Source organism: Zonotrichia leucophrys, chromosome 3 (assembly GCF_028769735.1).
Source record: "Zonotrichia leucophrys gambelii isolate GWCS_2022_RI chromosome 3, RI_Zleu_2.0, whole genome shotgun sequence".
Taxonomy (NCBI): Eukaryota; Metazoa; Chordata; class Aves; order Passeriformes; family Passerellidae; genus Zonotrichia; species Zonotrichia leucophrys.
Genome location: NC_088172.1, coordinates 65,341,880 through 65,357,806, shown reverse-complemented (window position 1 = coordinate 65,357,806; position 15,927 = coordinate 65,341,880). Strand labels below are relative to the sequence as shown.

Genomic DNA, 15,927 nt, shown 5'->3' with positions numbered 1-15,927 from the left:
GCAGAACATTTACGTATAAACTGAGATATTTTGCTTCAGTCTATCTTGCCATGAATTCAGTAGATATAACCATGCTGAAATTCACCCTCCTGACCTTGTGAAAACAGAGCAATGCTTTCCCCCAGTTTTATGAAGGTAGTTCTGGTTGAGAGTCCTTTCATCATGTATGTGAATGAAACTTGCATTGCAAACCCAAACAGCTTGTTTACAGACAGTGTATTACTGTCTGTGTAGCTTTGCTGATGGGTATGTTCTAGTAATATTTTTGTTCTCATGTGCTTTCTGGCTTTCTTGTTACAAGGATTCTTTTTGTGTGTGTGTGTTTTTTCTAGATGGCATTGCCAGACTCGGTCACTACTTGCCTTTCTCAACCTGTGCACTATGCGATTTGCAAACTTGGATTTGAGAAGAAAGACACTTATGATATTGATAATATTTTATCTGGAAGTGGGGAAGTTTGTTGGCCAGCTGTTACAGAGCATGTGTGTTACCTTGAATCAGGTTGGTGTTTACCTGCTGTAGTAGTGATGCGTGTAAGACTGATGCAGAATTTCAGTACAGCTCAGCAATTCTAGCTGAGTTGTGACAGGTTGTTACAGTACAGCATCAGCTCTGCTGCAGATTAGACTATGTAGAGTTCATATCTACAAAGAGCTTTAAATTTTTCATGTGCATTTGTATTTGGCTTTTGCTGGCTCCTAATGTTCGTGTAATCTGTGCTACCTAAGTAGCTCCTACTTTGCCTTCATCTTGGTTCCCAGCTTTATGTGCCTGTAACATAAGGGGTTCAGTTCTGCTTCTCTCCAACCTCATAATTGTTTTGTTCTTTATATTCCTTTTGTACTAAATTTAAAAGCCTGGGGCCATCAATATTGCTACTGTTGCTTCTGTTTGTGTTTCCCAGCTTTTGGTTGTACAGAAGTCCAGTCGTTTCACTTCTATGTGGAATAGTTTGTAGTTGTTTTTTAACCAAAACAAAGTATTTATGTCCTGATGAATTAATAGAATTTTAATTTGCCAAATTGCATCATGCAAGCTCTGTTATTAATTTCCAGAGGTGGTAGAAATATCTTTCAGTAAACCATAAGAATTTGTTTTCCTGTAAAAAGTGTCCCATCAAAAAGAGGCAGTGATACCACTCTGTAAGTTACCACATCCATCTGCCTTCTTTAAAGGCCATAAGTGGTGCAGTTTGACTCTCACTGAGCCTGCCCTAGCTTCCAGCTTGATGTATGGAATTTCTATAGAAATTCTAGTAGTTTTTTTACATTTCAACAAAAGCAGAACACAATGATCCTATTTACTTTCATATTTTCTTGTGTTAGGTTTTTGTTGGGGTAGAATTTTTGGGTTGTTTTTTTGTTCTATTCAGAGAAGGTGCTTGGTATTACCTGGATTTGCATTGCAGTTTTACTTTTTAATATCTTTTCTGTGTGATGTTTTGGACAGTAAATTGTATTGTATTGGTTGTACTAAAATAGTCGGGATAAAGTTGTCTGTGCTAAATATGTACACAAACTGTAGCAGGTTTTATCCCTAGTGAGTTTTAAAATATTAGGCCTTCAAGAAGGTTGGTACACTAATCACCTTCTGTTTTTCAATGTAAGATCAAAGTGTGGATTATATCAAAAGCATACGATCATTAGGACCTGTCTGTGAATCTGTTAATTCGTACTTCAAATCTCTGACCAAGAAGCAGTTTGTAATTCAGTATGCATCGTGGTTCCACTGGACAAACTGCACAGAGGTATGGAAATTTCTCTTAAATTTGTATTTTGGCACCTGAACTCTTTGTGGAAGTTTAATGTGAGAACACAGAAGAGGCGTCCATGAACCAAAATGCTTAGAATTTGTGACTAATTGTCCTTCTCTGATAGATGGTTGCTTATAATTTTTCTGACTATGTAGGTTTTGTGTTAGACAACATGGGAGCTTTGGGCCTGTTCTTAGATTAGTTTGTAGGATTTTGTTTTTTAATAGTATGTGCTCAATGCCAAGTTTTACCTTGTAAAGTAATTATGGATATTTGTAAATATGTAAGTCACTAAATATCAAGAGGTACTCTAGGGAAATTTCTCTCCAGGTATCTACGCTTTTGTTTCTTTGGCATGGTTTTCTTTCTACATTTGCACAGCAACTATCACGGAGGAATATTTACATTTCTCTGTGCTATTGGCTATGTCATCTTTCCTTTTAAATATTGAGCACAACATTCGTCCTCTCCCCCATCATGCAGGTATTTCTGGAAGTGTTTGATGTTTTACAATCTACACAAGCTACAGAAGTTGCTCTAGGCTTAATGAAACTAACATCATGCTTGGAGCGGGCCTTGGGTGACGTAAGTGCCAGCATGAGGAGTCTATCTTGGCTTTATAAGATGGGAATGAGCTCTTGGATTTAATTGTACATTGAAAAAAGTTATGCAGGTACCCTGTTCTGTATTAGTACACTAATAGCCCACATGCATTTTGAGTTGGACAGAGGTTCTTTCCTGGATCCAGTTGTGCTGATGAAAACGTATGTGGGGCTCCTTCACCAGTGCTTGTAGAGTTGCTTGTGTGAGTGCTGTTACTAACTAATTTAATTAGGAAAGAGAAGTGTTTGATTGATCACTGTACACAGTAGATCTTAATTAGTTTGATTTATTTAACTGAAGCATAGCTCCCACAGAAGATCTGATGGTGTATTAACTTCTGGGAGGGATGGCATGCAGTTGGAAAAACAGGCTACTGGGTAACTTCTTTCCTAGGGAGAAGGGAGAAACAGCTACTTAAGCAGTTTTTGCTGCTGGGCTGTTTTACAGCCAGGTAGGTTAAAATGGCTAGCTGTTCAATATCTATGAGGAGCTCTGGAGAAGGAAATGACAGAGAAAGAGCAGTGGGCTAACTTACAAACCAATTTGCCCAATTGTGAGGCGTGGTAAATTTTTCAGTAAAACAAATCACCAAAGATTGGGAAAAAATGTCAGGGAGAGTACAAAGAATAGAAGCTGTGATAGCAGTTGAAAATTGAGATGCTATTATTGTCCAACAAGGATAAAATCTAGTTTAAAGAACAGTCTGAATCAGAAAACGAACCACAAGTCTCCTCCCTTTCACATTGACAGATTCTGTAAATTTCTGTTGTAAAAACAAAATACACCATCCTTGGTAGAGCTTATTCCCTTAATTAGGTGTTCTTGTTGTGCCTTACTGGTTTTGTGGGATTTTTTGGAAGAGAAAAGCAGTATATATACAGACCTTGTGAAAAGCCTAACTATGGTCACATTAAATAAAACACCCACTCTTTCCTCATATGTTGTCTAAATTTTAATTTGTCATGAAATTACAGAATTTAAGACCTTTTTAAGGATTTGGTGGGTTTTGTTTGGTTAGTGTTTTTACAATAATGAAAATGGTTATTGGGTAAAATAGTCAGGGTATATGTTTGAAATACAAAGAAATATAATAAATTATTTATTATCTGTTCTGCTCCTTTTTTTTAATAGGTGTATTTACTTAAGGGTAATGATTGTCCTTTCCTTCTAAGAGACTTGCTTGCATCTGAGCAGCTTGCAGATGTCTTTGGACAAGCTGTAGTAAGTACATTGTTTTGAAATAAGAAATAACTACTGAGCTGGTTTTCTTCCTACCAGATGTACCTTGTGTTGATTTGCATTAAATTACACTTTATTTATAGTACAAGAAGTAAGAGCTAAACTTGATGTCATTTGTTTTCCTGTCATAACTGTTTGGGATGTCTAATAGCTCGTTTGATTCTTCCCATATTGTACTCTATATCTTATACAAATAAGCTGAGAGATTCTCCTTCAGAGAATACTGGGAATTGCAAGTAAAGAGTTTCTATTACTGTGACAAGTGATGACCAGTCATCTTGACAGTAGACATTGTAGTTTCTTAATAACTTCTGAACTTTACTACCAGTGAAAGGTAATAAAAGTAAGAAGGGTAAGGCAAAAAATAATGGAAGTCATTGCTTTCTTTATTGATTAGATGAATGTACTGAGGGTATTCATTGGATCTCCACATGGTCTGAACCTTCGTAATGTTTTGTGGCATGGATTTGCATCTCCACAAGAAATTCCTGCCAAGTAAGTTACCAGGAAAAGAACACTCCTTTTCTTACCAGTCAGACTTGTGAGTTCTTGGAAAATGGTTAGTAACCCCCTACTTCTCTTATGGGAAAGAAAATAAATTTCCCTTGCAGCTTCTGCTTCTTTTGGAAATGGATTCCCATAGAATACTTCAGCCATCACAAAGATGGCCAGTACTAGATCCAGTGGGTTTTGTACTGTTAGGGAAAACAAGAAAGTTCAACTTTTTTTTAAGCCAGGGCAGTGAGGAGTAACTTGGAACAGAGTAATGGGGTAGAAGGAGAAGCAACAACAGCCAATGTAGAATACAGTGATGCTTTTTATCTAATTCCTCTCTTTTTTTCATGCTTATGAATGCAATTAATTAAGTGCTCCTACTTAGATGGGGAGAGTACATTCTGAGTGTTTTTTAAAAAAGTGAAAACCCTCTTTGTTCCTAACTCACAAATGTAGGTTCTTTGCAGAAAAATTTCTTTATATAAGCTTTTCTAATATATTGTGGTATTCTCCCTAGATACTGTGCTATGCTGCTCTTTTTAACTGCAGGATTGGGTCAGTTATTAGAGACTTATCTTCTGCAAACTAAAGGTGTTTTAGAACATCGACCTTATGTGATCTTCATGAGCTTAGAGGAGCTTGATGCATTTCCAGGCAAGTATTTAACCACTAGCAATTTTTTTATTATCCTGTATTTGCTAGTGTTTCCTTGTCCAAAAGTGCTGTTGAAAATAATGGATTTCCCAGAGTTCCAAGATTAAATTTTAACTAGGATACCTGTACACACTGTCATTAGATGAACCAATCATGCTTGTGGGGCAACTTCTTAGTATGTAGACAGTTCACTGACTATTGAGTAAAAGATTGCTGCATTCTAAAATCATTTCAACACATTGAAACATGAAATATGTCTGCCTCTAAAGGACTTCAACTTTATGTTACATTTTTTAGATTATGTGAATTAATTTTATGTAACAGTGATCTAGTTTGCCTTTATGAAATCTAACTTTTTTCAGAATCAATGGGTTCCAGCTGCAAGGGTCCCAGCAGGAGTGCCCTGAGTCTTACAGGGAAGGTAGTGTTGAAACAGAGTAAAAGGTAGTGACACATCTTTGCTACACTAATGCCCTTCTTATGGAAGGATTTGAAGTGTCAGATTAAAATCTTCTCCCTGTCCACACACCTTGTTTGGTTTATTCCTACTATTTTAAGGCAATAACAGCATATAGGAGATCTTGGTGTCAGTGGTGATCATGGTCAGTTTGTGCTATATAATCAGTGGGACAACTGTCCCAGAAATTGAGACAGGGATTTTGGGAACCAAATCAATAATTATGTCATGTAAATCCTATGGCTGTTGATTGGCTTTGAAAAAACACTTACTGTAATCGAGTTACACTTATCATTTTAAGCTTTCTCTTGAATAAGACATTTATAATATGAATTTGTAAGTGTGGGTTTCATTACATGGTAACATTGAAGTATGAAGTGTTAGTTTATAATGCTGTATTTTTAACACAGAAAATTGATAAAATAGTAACTACGTGCTCATGTTCAAATGTTCATACTATTGTATTAATTCTGGCTGAATAAAAATGATTCATAAATATTATACTTTTCTAAAGTATCTAAAGTAGATAGAGAACAACTCAATAGGAGCTGGGTCCAGTTGCTATGTAGTCTTTCAATAAAAAGCAAGCATGACATTTTAAACTGGTTTTCCTCTATTATTTTACATTATCACCACAAATACAATCTTACATATTTAAATTCTGATCTTAAGTACGGCTACTGTTGTACTTGCATAGTTAAAAGAAAATTGAAAACTTTTAAATTTCCCTTTACAAATGTTGAAATTATATCATGTTTTCAGTAAAATATTTAAAATTCATTAGTGAAGTGTAGATTATGTGTAATTTTTCAATGCTGTTTTTTTAACTTGCAGATCTTAATAGTGAAATCCTTTCCATAGCTGAAGAACTTGTAAAACTGTCCGGTTTTGTATTAAAAATTATGTTGCCATTTTGGATCGCTGCTTTAACAGCTTTCAAGCAAAGCAGGTAAGATTTTGTAATTTTTTTATTAGACACTAAAAAGAATATATTCTGTATTTTTATAATTACATTTGCAGATTCCAAGGCTTCATACTAAATTACTTCACAGCCTATAGTTATGATTTTTTATGGTGATGTCTTGGAAAGTTCATTGAGTTATGGCTTTGTTTTGTGCCAATTAAGATTATAAACTATATTTTGAAAAAGAGCTGTTGGAGATGTAGCAAAAAAGGAGAGGTTTACAAAGCAAGTGGAAATAAATCTTCTATGTTAAATCACACATATTTTGAATTTAAAAAAAAAGTGTATCGTTTTGTTTTCCTCTCCCATGCGCCATCTTTTTGTGAGTTATTCTCATCTCTGAGCTTGGATTCAGTGGTCAGTTTCTTTGGCACAGGTAGTCATTTATTGTTTGTTTACAAAGTGCATTACAAAGGAATTTTGTAAGGGTTGTTTAGCCTGAGACTGTAATTCTAAAATGCTTTATATTTATAAGGAAGAAAAACTCCCCTTTGGATATCTCTGTTACTTTTTCAGGTATGCTGACAGTGTGATTCTCTTACTTCCTCAGCTGGAAGCTGGACTTAGATTGCTGTTCACTACAACTAATAAATGTCCAAATCGATTGCTAACAGCAGAGGTAATCTTTTGTCTAAAGTCAATTATGATTTAGTGCTTACAAAAGAGTTTTTCTAGAAATCTACAGATTTACCCTGCAAAATTTCAATCAATTTTGGAACATTATTTACAGTTCTCCATTTGAGATTCATGAATGCCTTTAATATTTTTTTAAATGTCTGCCTCTAAAATGGACTGAAAAAGTAGTGGAAGATTAAAGTTCAGAAACAGTAGTTTAGGGTGAAAAGCAGGACATGATATATTTGCTTTAAAAAAACTCAGCACAAGATCCCAAAGTGCCTTTTTTCATTCATAAGGGGACTTTTTTGCTATTCATGCACCTCTGATATCTCATGCAAATGAATAAACTGAAGTTTTATATACATGACTAGTTAATTGATTTTGTTTGAAAACCAATAATATTATTTGTGTTTTGTTCTAGTCTTCTGCTCTCTACACCACTTTTGATGAGGTACTGTGACTTTTTTCTAAATATATATCAGTGTCAGAATTTAAACCATGCCTGTTTCCCAGTACTAGAGTTAAGAATGCACTTTCTTTTGTTGAATATGGCATTATTTCTCACTTTTCTCCCAAACAAAATATGGTGGACAGTAAACACTTTATATTTGGAATGCTTCTGCAGATATCAAAATTAATACAAATTGTAATGAACAAATATTTTTTTTTCTAAATGTTTTTATCTTGAAATTCATCACTCCACAGAAACAAACATTCTGCTATTTTTCCTAGATTCAGTTCTCAAAATAAATACAAATACATCTTGCCAGCATAAATCATCAGTTTTAGAAGTTGATTGGATTATTTCAAGTTGTTTGTCAGTAATAATTAGGCATCTTGATTCTAGAGTGGCAGAAGTAATCACATCAGATTAGGAAAACTATTTTAGTTGGTGTTTCTTCTTTGATTATATGGTCTTCAATAATTCAATAAGTTTCTATTCAAATTTTTTTTTCCTAGATGCTAGCAAAGCATTTGGATAATGAAGAAGTCAACCAGCTACCTGTGGTTCTTGAAGAGCCTGCCATGGAAAGTGATTTTGAAAGTGTTCTAGGGTTTTATCATCATTGTCTTTTGATTGTTTGTTTCACTGAGTAATAATCTTTATGATATGCCTAATACTCAGTTATTTCATATAGCTTATGTCCAGCAGCTTAGAACCTTAGAAGCTTAGAACTGTTAGCTTTTTTTATTGTGGAGGATACAAAGTCATACCTGACAAGCTGTATTGCACTGGGTATGGGACTAACTTTCTTTCTGAAATATAAGTGTCTCAGAGATATTTGTCTTCAGACTCCTGAAGTTCAGCTGAATGGAGCAGGAGCAGAACTGATGCCTCATACAGGGATATTTCAAAACTTAAAAATTTCTGATTTCTTGGGAGACATGCCTTACACTGTCTTGGCAGATAGCTCAAAAATGCAGTTCAAACCTACCAGACCACATTCTGCATCTTACTACCCAAACAGATTGTGAACAGAAAAACCAGAGGAGCTGGGTTTAGAGGCCTTTTGAGAGTATGGGGACATCTGAGGTTGCTGTCCTGTTGCCAGAGGCAGTGAGGCTGTGAAGGGCCTGGGACACAAAGCTGATGGAAATCTGTTAATAACTGTCACAGTATAGAATGTATGTTACAGGTACAGTTTGCACTGGTTTTTTTCTGAATATCTGGACACCTCTATAATATAGACATGGTCACATACTTGTCTTTCAGAGATATTCTATACACACAATATGTTCAATTCTGTATGAATGCACATGGAATAGAATTCTGTATTGTTGGTGTGTGTTTCCACAGGACTTCCTTTGGGATTTCTTGAACCACCAGGAGGGCCCACGTATAAGAGATCATTTAAGCCATGGAGAGATCAATCTAGAAACATTTCCCAGAGAAATAGCTAACCAAATAGTTGGATTTGCTATTACTATTCTCTGCAGATTCTCAGATGAGGCTATGTATTCTCTTAAGGTAGGGACCAGTATTTTCTTCTCAGAATTTCTTTTTTGTTATTTTGGATACCAAATATAATTCTAGATAGAGCATTATGACTGAATCTTTCCTGACAACTGCTTTTTGTGCAAATGAAATACTCCTCCAAGTAAAAAAATGTGAAAGTATGTTTTGCCTAGTTTTGCAGGGAAATAAGTACAGAAGGTTTTCCAAAATGTTACCCTTTCCTGTTGTACTATAATTTGTTGGCTAAACCAGTCCTTATTCAAATGGTTGATCCGTAAATTATAATGATTACACTTAATTTTGTCAAATTGTATTGATGAATTATTTGAAAGGTATGTAGAACATCTGTGGCTCACCCACTGAGGTATGTAGTGTGTAGTTAATGAGATTTTCTTTTCCTGAGACACTGTAAATAATAGTGCCTTGCTAATGGAAGTGTTATTTGTATCTATACTTACACTATGAATTTGTAAACATTTTTTGCCTAGCACTGTGTTTCTCAACATCACCAATTATTGTTTACTCTCCCCAGTTTCCTGTTTATATTTGAGACTACTTCTTTCAATGTCATGCAGCAACCTATGAGATAAATCTTCCATTTATTAGTTGCAGCTCTTTTTTAGTTTCTCAAGATGTATTGTGTGCTGCTGCTGGTTGCTTTTCTGTCAGCTGCTGTCAGGCTTCATAGTTAAAATATGTGAAATTAAGCTTTAACCACTTATTGTGCTGATTACTTCTTTCAGCCCTTAGACATTTGGAAGTGTTTATTGACATCAGTGCTATAGGTGGCATGCATAAAATGAAGTATAAGTCAAAATCTGCATATGATTAGCACAGCTTAGAGAAACTGATATGTATTGTCTGTGATCTTGTAAATCAGGAACACATGCTCATAAAACCACTGATGAACTGTGCAAGTTGCTACCAATCTCGATTTCATCCAATTTCCCGGCTCAAGAAACAGGTAGGTACTTCCATCTGTGACAGAATTTTGGTCCTTAAAATTTTGAATCCTCAAAATGATCTAATTCTTCATGCTTTGATTGTCCTAAAAAAAGTTCAAACCATACATATTTTTTATTATTTCTTTAGGTTTATTTTTCAAAACACAAAAGAAATCACAGTTGCTAAAATGAGATATAATTATGCACACTCCTGTTAATGCAATTAATACCATATTTGTGTTCTAGATCACTAAATAGTCTCAATCATGAAATTCTTACCTGAGTGTTTGCTTTTCTGTAGTTTTCTTAATCTCCATATGTTTTTTTTATGTCAGGACCACTGCTAGGTCCTGTCTCCAGGATTAGGCTGTCACTAAGTTTTTTTACTGTATGAAGGACAGCTGATTAAGATTCTGTCATGGTAGCAAAATTTACTCTCCAATGTTATAGTAGTTCTCTGCCAATCAGTTTAATGAAGTGCTTGAGGATGTTTCTCTATTGATTTGAGATTGCACTAGACATACCTAGTCCTTTTACTTTTCAACAGCATGCAAACAGTGTGTTGCAAAAGTAATGTTAGTTAATTTTTTATATTTAAAAAAACCATAGAATATTAAGTTAGTTTGTTCAGATAATGTGTTAACATGGAAGTGTACATCCAGACTTTTTGCCCTAACCTAAACCTTAAGAAATGAAGTTGGCTTACACGGTTTTGACTAGTGAACAAATAACCTACAGTTTGTTGCAGTTTTTTTTTCTAAACGGGCCACTAAGAAAAGCATGTCAAAGTCTGTACTTTACAAAACATTTTTCATTATGTTTTTGAGGTGCTGGAATGTATGAAGAGCATCCATTTATGGCCTGAATTGGCAACAGTGCCTGAGGAACAAGAACAAAGGATTAAAGGGTATGTGTGTGCTATATAAGATCACCAGATATAAAAAAGCAAATAATTCTTTATTCTCAAAAGGACTTAGAAACCAGTGGGAAACTCTATATAAGATAATAGTTAGGAAACAAATGTAGCATTCTATCATCATTTGAAAAGGAGGAAGTCATTAATAATATCACTGGAAGATATTGTACTTGTTTAGAGCTGAGAGAAGAAAATTTAATGCATCTATCATATAATCAGTATACTGTAGGCTTTTTATGAATGGAGGATTAAGAGGCATTTTGAATATTGCTAACAATGAGAAAAGGTTGCTTTAGTTGGAGAAAGAAAATCATGCTTGTAAGGTAGAAGGGAAAGAAATTATATGAGAGCATGAGAGTGGATGCTGAATACACTGCTATCAAGAAAAAATCTGAATCTCGATCTATGCCATTGAAGAAATAAGTACTTAACTATTTTATAGTGTCAAATATTATTTTTTTCTCTCTTGTTTTTAAGGTTGGAAGGAAATGCTGAAGCTAATACTTTAGTTTTGATGGTATCTGAAATCATATCTCAGTTGCAGCATTATATGCCCCAGAATTGCTGTAGTTCAGATGATCCTATCAACAGTGTCCTAACAGAGAGGTGAGTTTTATGCCCTCCTGGTTCCTGCTGTCAGCTTCTACTTGCAGCCCAATGTAAGAATTCTCGAACCTAAATTATCCTGTCCCTGTTTGCAGAGAAATACTTGAAATGTTGTAAGCACTTTTCTAGTGTTGCTGCTGATTTAATCTGAAAATTTTAAGATTGCAGCTGAACGTCATCTTCAAAATAAGGATGAGACATTGTACATTTTAGAATTACAGCAGAGATTTTACTTAGAAATTAGACTGAAAAAATAACCGTTTTTTTTTCAGACCATGAAAGCAATATACTTTAAATATTTGCGTACTTACTAGGTGTACTTACTAGATTAAGTTGGTTTTTAGCCTGGTTTGTGCTAAAATTGCATCAGAAAATCCTTTTAGTGTGCTTGATGTCACAGCTGTGTGTGGTAATACAGTGCTGTATTACCACAAAATGGCAATACAGTGCTATGCAATTCTATTCTTCATGCTCTTATATCAAGATTCAGAAAGAGAAAATGTCTTGTTAGACTTGGAGGTGTGTAAGTTCCAATGCCCAATTTGGAATAATAATCAAAATAGTTTGACTTTTAATTGCCAGTCTTAGAGCAGCCTTAAGATTCCCATGATCAAATGAATATGTTGAACAAAGCACTTCTAATCAAACCCATTAGGCATGGGTGGCATCTAGCAAAGAGGATTTTGCCTGTTGCTGATTTTACCTGTTACTTATATTACATGTGGGCCCTCTGCTTCCTACCCACCAATCTGCAAATTTATTATTTGGAGGAAAGAAGCCTAATTATTGATGTGTTAGACCTTTAGAGTTTTCTGCCTTTATCACTTCAAGTCATTAATGTTCTGTATCTCAGGGATAAACTGAGCATGAGGGAGATTAAGAAACATTTCTATAAGAACAGAGTGTTTAAAGTGATGTGTGACACATTAGTGTAGCAGATATGACAGCAGGGAGATATTTGTGAGCTTTAACAAAGCGTGATCTGGTGTGGTGTTGATTAAAAAAATGGCCTCACCACCTGCATTTTACGCAATGTTGAGTCTGCTTCTTGTTCTGCCCAGGAGAAAGACCACACACTAATGGGAGTACTAATTAATAGCATTTGTTTCAGTGAGTTTTATTTTGGTGGAGGTTAATTCATTGTGAGTTGAGCTATGGTGGGAGGCTTCAACCACAGCCCTGCTGTGATTTGATGTGTTCAGTGTATAATTTCAGCCAGGCAGTTTTGTTTATTGTGGTTGTGTTTCTTTGATCTGAAATGCGAAACATATTCATCATAATCAGATTTGCATTTATATTCAATAAAGTGATAGAAAACACAGTCACTACTCCTACTATGCAGATCCTTGCTTTTTTTCAGTGATGAGGTAAGGGCAGTTTGTTTCCAGGTTTTCTGAATTAAAACATTACGAGTCAAACCGCACTTAATATGAAACGTATCCGATGTTTAATCCAGCTAACAAAAGATTGACGTTAAAAAATCCCTTTCTGTTTTGGAGGCTGCTGGTGGAACTTTGTGATACACGCATTTGCACGCTGTATTCCCCACGACCTGTCCTGGAAGTAGTGGTGATACTCCGCAAAATAAGCGCGCAGTGCCATCAAGCGTCCCACCAGGTTATTGCCGGCGCTGCGCTCAGACACATGCAGTGGCTCAACAAGACTCTGCGCTCCCGCCAGAGGCACAACTATCGGCGGATGCTGAACAGGTTGGCTGCTGGTTTTGCTTTATTCTGTGCTTAGGTTTATGGGAGAATGGCTGCACGCTGCTGTTGCTGCCTTTCAGTGGGCTCACTTGGAAGTTTAAAGTCAACAGTGTTCACGTGTTCTTTTTAACCATTTCAGAGTCAAGAGTCAACCAGATCTATGTATTTACCAGATTATTATCAGATTTCTATTAAGTAGCAATATTGAAATAACAAGAAAATCTCAAACTGTTGAGTAATTTGGGGAGCATTGCTAGATTCTGTCCCTGTAAATTGCAAGCTTTCAAATTAAGTACTACTTGAATGTTAGATTTTATTTTTTAATTTCTGGCTTTTCCTTTTGAGGTATATAAATGCCATTCAAGTTTTATCTGACTGCAATAGGTTTAACTGGTTTGCAGATTTTATCTACTTTATTTTACTGCTTTTTATAATTACACCTGAATCGGGCTCTTTATAGATAGATTTTAAAATTCCATTAATTTTTTTCCTAATCATAGGGGCTTTACAGAGTTTTATAAGTATTGGCAAAGTTATGTATCAGTATAAATATATATATATATATATATATATATATATATATATAAAAGTGTTACTGGCAAGCTAATGTTCCTAAAAATGTTAACCATATTATTTAAGAAATATAGCTTTAACTGACACCTGGTGATACACATTTGTGATTTAGTTGAGCTGTAGTTTATTATCTATGGCCTAATGGGAGCTCACGAGTTTTTCTTTGGAATCTTAGATATTTGACTTCTCTTCTCCCCTCATTTTCAGTTTATATTCTCTCTTTACTTTTCTGGGATTTGCACTGCTTTTTGCTGAGGGACATTTCATAGTACCTTTTCCCCCAATTTTGCAATATCCAGCAATTTAGATTGGGTGCAGAAGTCTTAATATTTTTTATATTAATGATTTATTTTTAATTTGGTTTTAGTTTGTTTATTTAAGTATTTTTATTTTACTTCTAGCATTAAATTTTTGTCTCCAGTCTTGCGGCTCGTCTTACTATTGATTACTCTGGAACTAGTCAGTGTTCATTCAGTTTGTAAGAAGAATCCTTTTGATTATCAGCAGTATCTAAAGTGAGTATATAAATTCACTTTTTGAAAATAGAGATTGCCCCAGAATTCCATTTTGATTTGTACTGTAGAGATTTTTCATCATTATAGTCATAATTTTACCTTGGACAGTGTTTACTCAGGAGCTAAAATAACTTTCTTGAAGTGTAGATAGAGAATATTAATACATAAAAGTTGCATTCAGTATGCTGCTGACTTTACCCCCTGTGTGTTAATTAACAGCTGATTGGATATCACATACATTGTGAAACATTTGACCAAGAAAGCAAAGGGAAGCTATCTGGGGAAAACTCTGTCACACATTTGGTCACTATTCTTTCTATGGTGCTGTTAATTGCAGTTCTGAAGATTTTCCCATCTTAGTGTGAGAGGGAGAGTTCTCCAAAAGTAGAGCAAACCTTAATGTGTTGATCATCCAGTCCTCCTGAAGGAGATTTGGAAACTTGAAGATGTTTGCAGCTTTAAGTCAGGCGTTGCAATATTCTTCTCTTTTTTTTTAATTTTTCTTTTTAAATCCTTAAAGGAGTTTTTTCTCTAATGTTATTTCTCATAGGTTTTTGAAGTCAGTCTTGCAGTACACTGAGAACTTGGTGACATACACAAGCCCTGACAAAAACAAGTGGGATGAAACCATGGAACTTACAAAGAAGACTTTGATAAAAATACAGAAAATCAGTGACAGAAAGCTGATGTTAATGCATCTAGCTACGTGAATGAAATGGGCTTAGGATTGTCTGGAAATTGTTGTATCTAAACAGTTACGGAGACCTCATATTTGATAAATCTAATTCAAAGACAAAATTCATAAGTCATTTTCAAATTTTGGATGCAAAGTTTACTCTTTTTATCAGGAAGTAGCTGCTGATACTGGAGATGAATGATCAAAGTTCCAGAGAACAGGTTGTTTGTCAAATCCACTGAAAAAGATAAACTGTGAACTAAATCAGGATGATGCAAGTTCTACTGTAAATATATCTTGTGTTTTGTGCATTGATTGTTCTTATATTTTTTGTAATTTTTTTTGTTTCCTACTGTACTGAAAAATACCTAAGAAAAAAATGTGAATAAAAAGCTCTGGAAATTTTTAAATCCGAAAAGTCATCTTTTACTTTGGAATACATCGGGTATTATGTCAGAGACTGTGATTGACAAGTTAAGAAATTATGAACTGTCATCCTAAAATCGTGCTCATTGTCATCTGTAGTTGTTATTAGTTGTGAACAGTCTGATCTTGCTCTGAGCTCTGAGGCAGAGCTGGTAACTCAGTAACCAGTTGTTTATAGATGAGGATTTAAGGGAATAGGATGGATACTTCTGCAGAAGGATACTTCTGCAGGGTATGTGTTTGTTTTGTTAAATTTCATCTTCTCATTCCAAAACATATTTAGTTAGATAATTTCGTATAGAATGAATGTGAACACACACATGCTCACAGACATGTGTTCACTGTGGTTTAGAAAGTTATCCTCTTATTGCACACAATATTAATTTGAATATTTTAGTTTTTCAAAATAAATTCTCCCCCTTTTTCATCACCAAAGAGTAGAACTTCAAAGGAATGCATAGGTTGAACAACAGATTCACAGGAGACCACCAATGTCTCTCCATTTGCTTTCACCTATGGAGAGTAAAATCAGAGACTAATGTCTGGATAATGTTTGGCTCTACAAAGGATTAAAGATTCAAGTTACATTTTAATAAGCTTCTTTGCAGTGTTTCTTGACTGGAAATCACAGCTAGAGAATTGCTAGTTTGGTTTATTCATTGTGGGGGATGGATATAAACTAAGATCATGTTGCTTCCTTTGTGCTACTCTTGAAATATATTGTGTATGTTTGAGATTTAGCTTTGCCACTTCCCAAAAATTCTTTTGTTGCCATGAAAATAAACTATGTGAAGAAGTTTGAACTGGATAAAATAGATTAAATAT

At 34.9% G+C, this 15,927-nt stretch overlaps 1 protein-coding gene across 2 annotated transcripts in view; it reads left to right on the top strand.

The window, feature by feature from the left end:
- The window catches only part of ERMARD (ER membrane associated RNA degradation), a 24,330-nt gene extending 8,403 nt beyond the window's left edge, over positions 1–15,927 (top strand). The window contains exons 2-18 of one of the 2 annotated variants that reach the window (XM_064708581.1): positions 333–501; positions 1,608–1,747; positions 2,237–2,338; positions 3,488–3,577; positions 3,993–4,090; positions 4,608–4,744; positions 6,036–6,150; positions 6,682–6,784; positions 7,205–7,234; positions 7,744–7,814; positions 8,584–8,752; positions 9,621–9,704; positions 10,512–10,591; positions 11,078–11,206; positions 12,706–12,915; positions 13,887–14,000; positions 14,551–15,927. In XM_064708581.1, the coding sequence (XP_064564651.1) occupies positions 333–501; positions 1,608–1,747; positions 2,237–2,338; positions 3,488–3,577; positions 3,993–4,090; positions 4,608–4,744; positions 6,036–6,150; positions 6,682–6,784; positions 7,205–7,234; positions 7,744–7,814; positions 8,584–8,752; positions 9,621–9,704; positions 10,512–10,591; positions 11,078–11,206; positions 12,706–12,915; positions 13,887–14,000; positions 14,551–14,710 (2,001 nt within the window). In that variant the 3' untranslated portion in view covers positions 14,711–15,927. Of the gene's footprint in view, positions 1–332; positions 502–1,607; positions 1,748–2,236; positions 2,339–3,487; positions 3,578–3,992; positions 4,091–4,607; positions 4,745–6,035; positions 6,151–6,681; positions 6,785–7,204; positions 7,235–7,743; positions 7,815–8,581; positions 8,753–9,620; positions 9,705–10,511; positions 10,592–11,077; positions 11,207–12,705; positions 12,916–13,886; positions 14,001–14,550 lie in introns of both variants that reach the window. The other variant, XM_064708582.1, reaches the window with a different exon arrangement.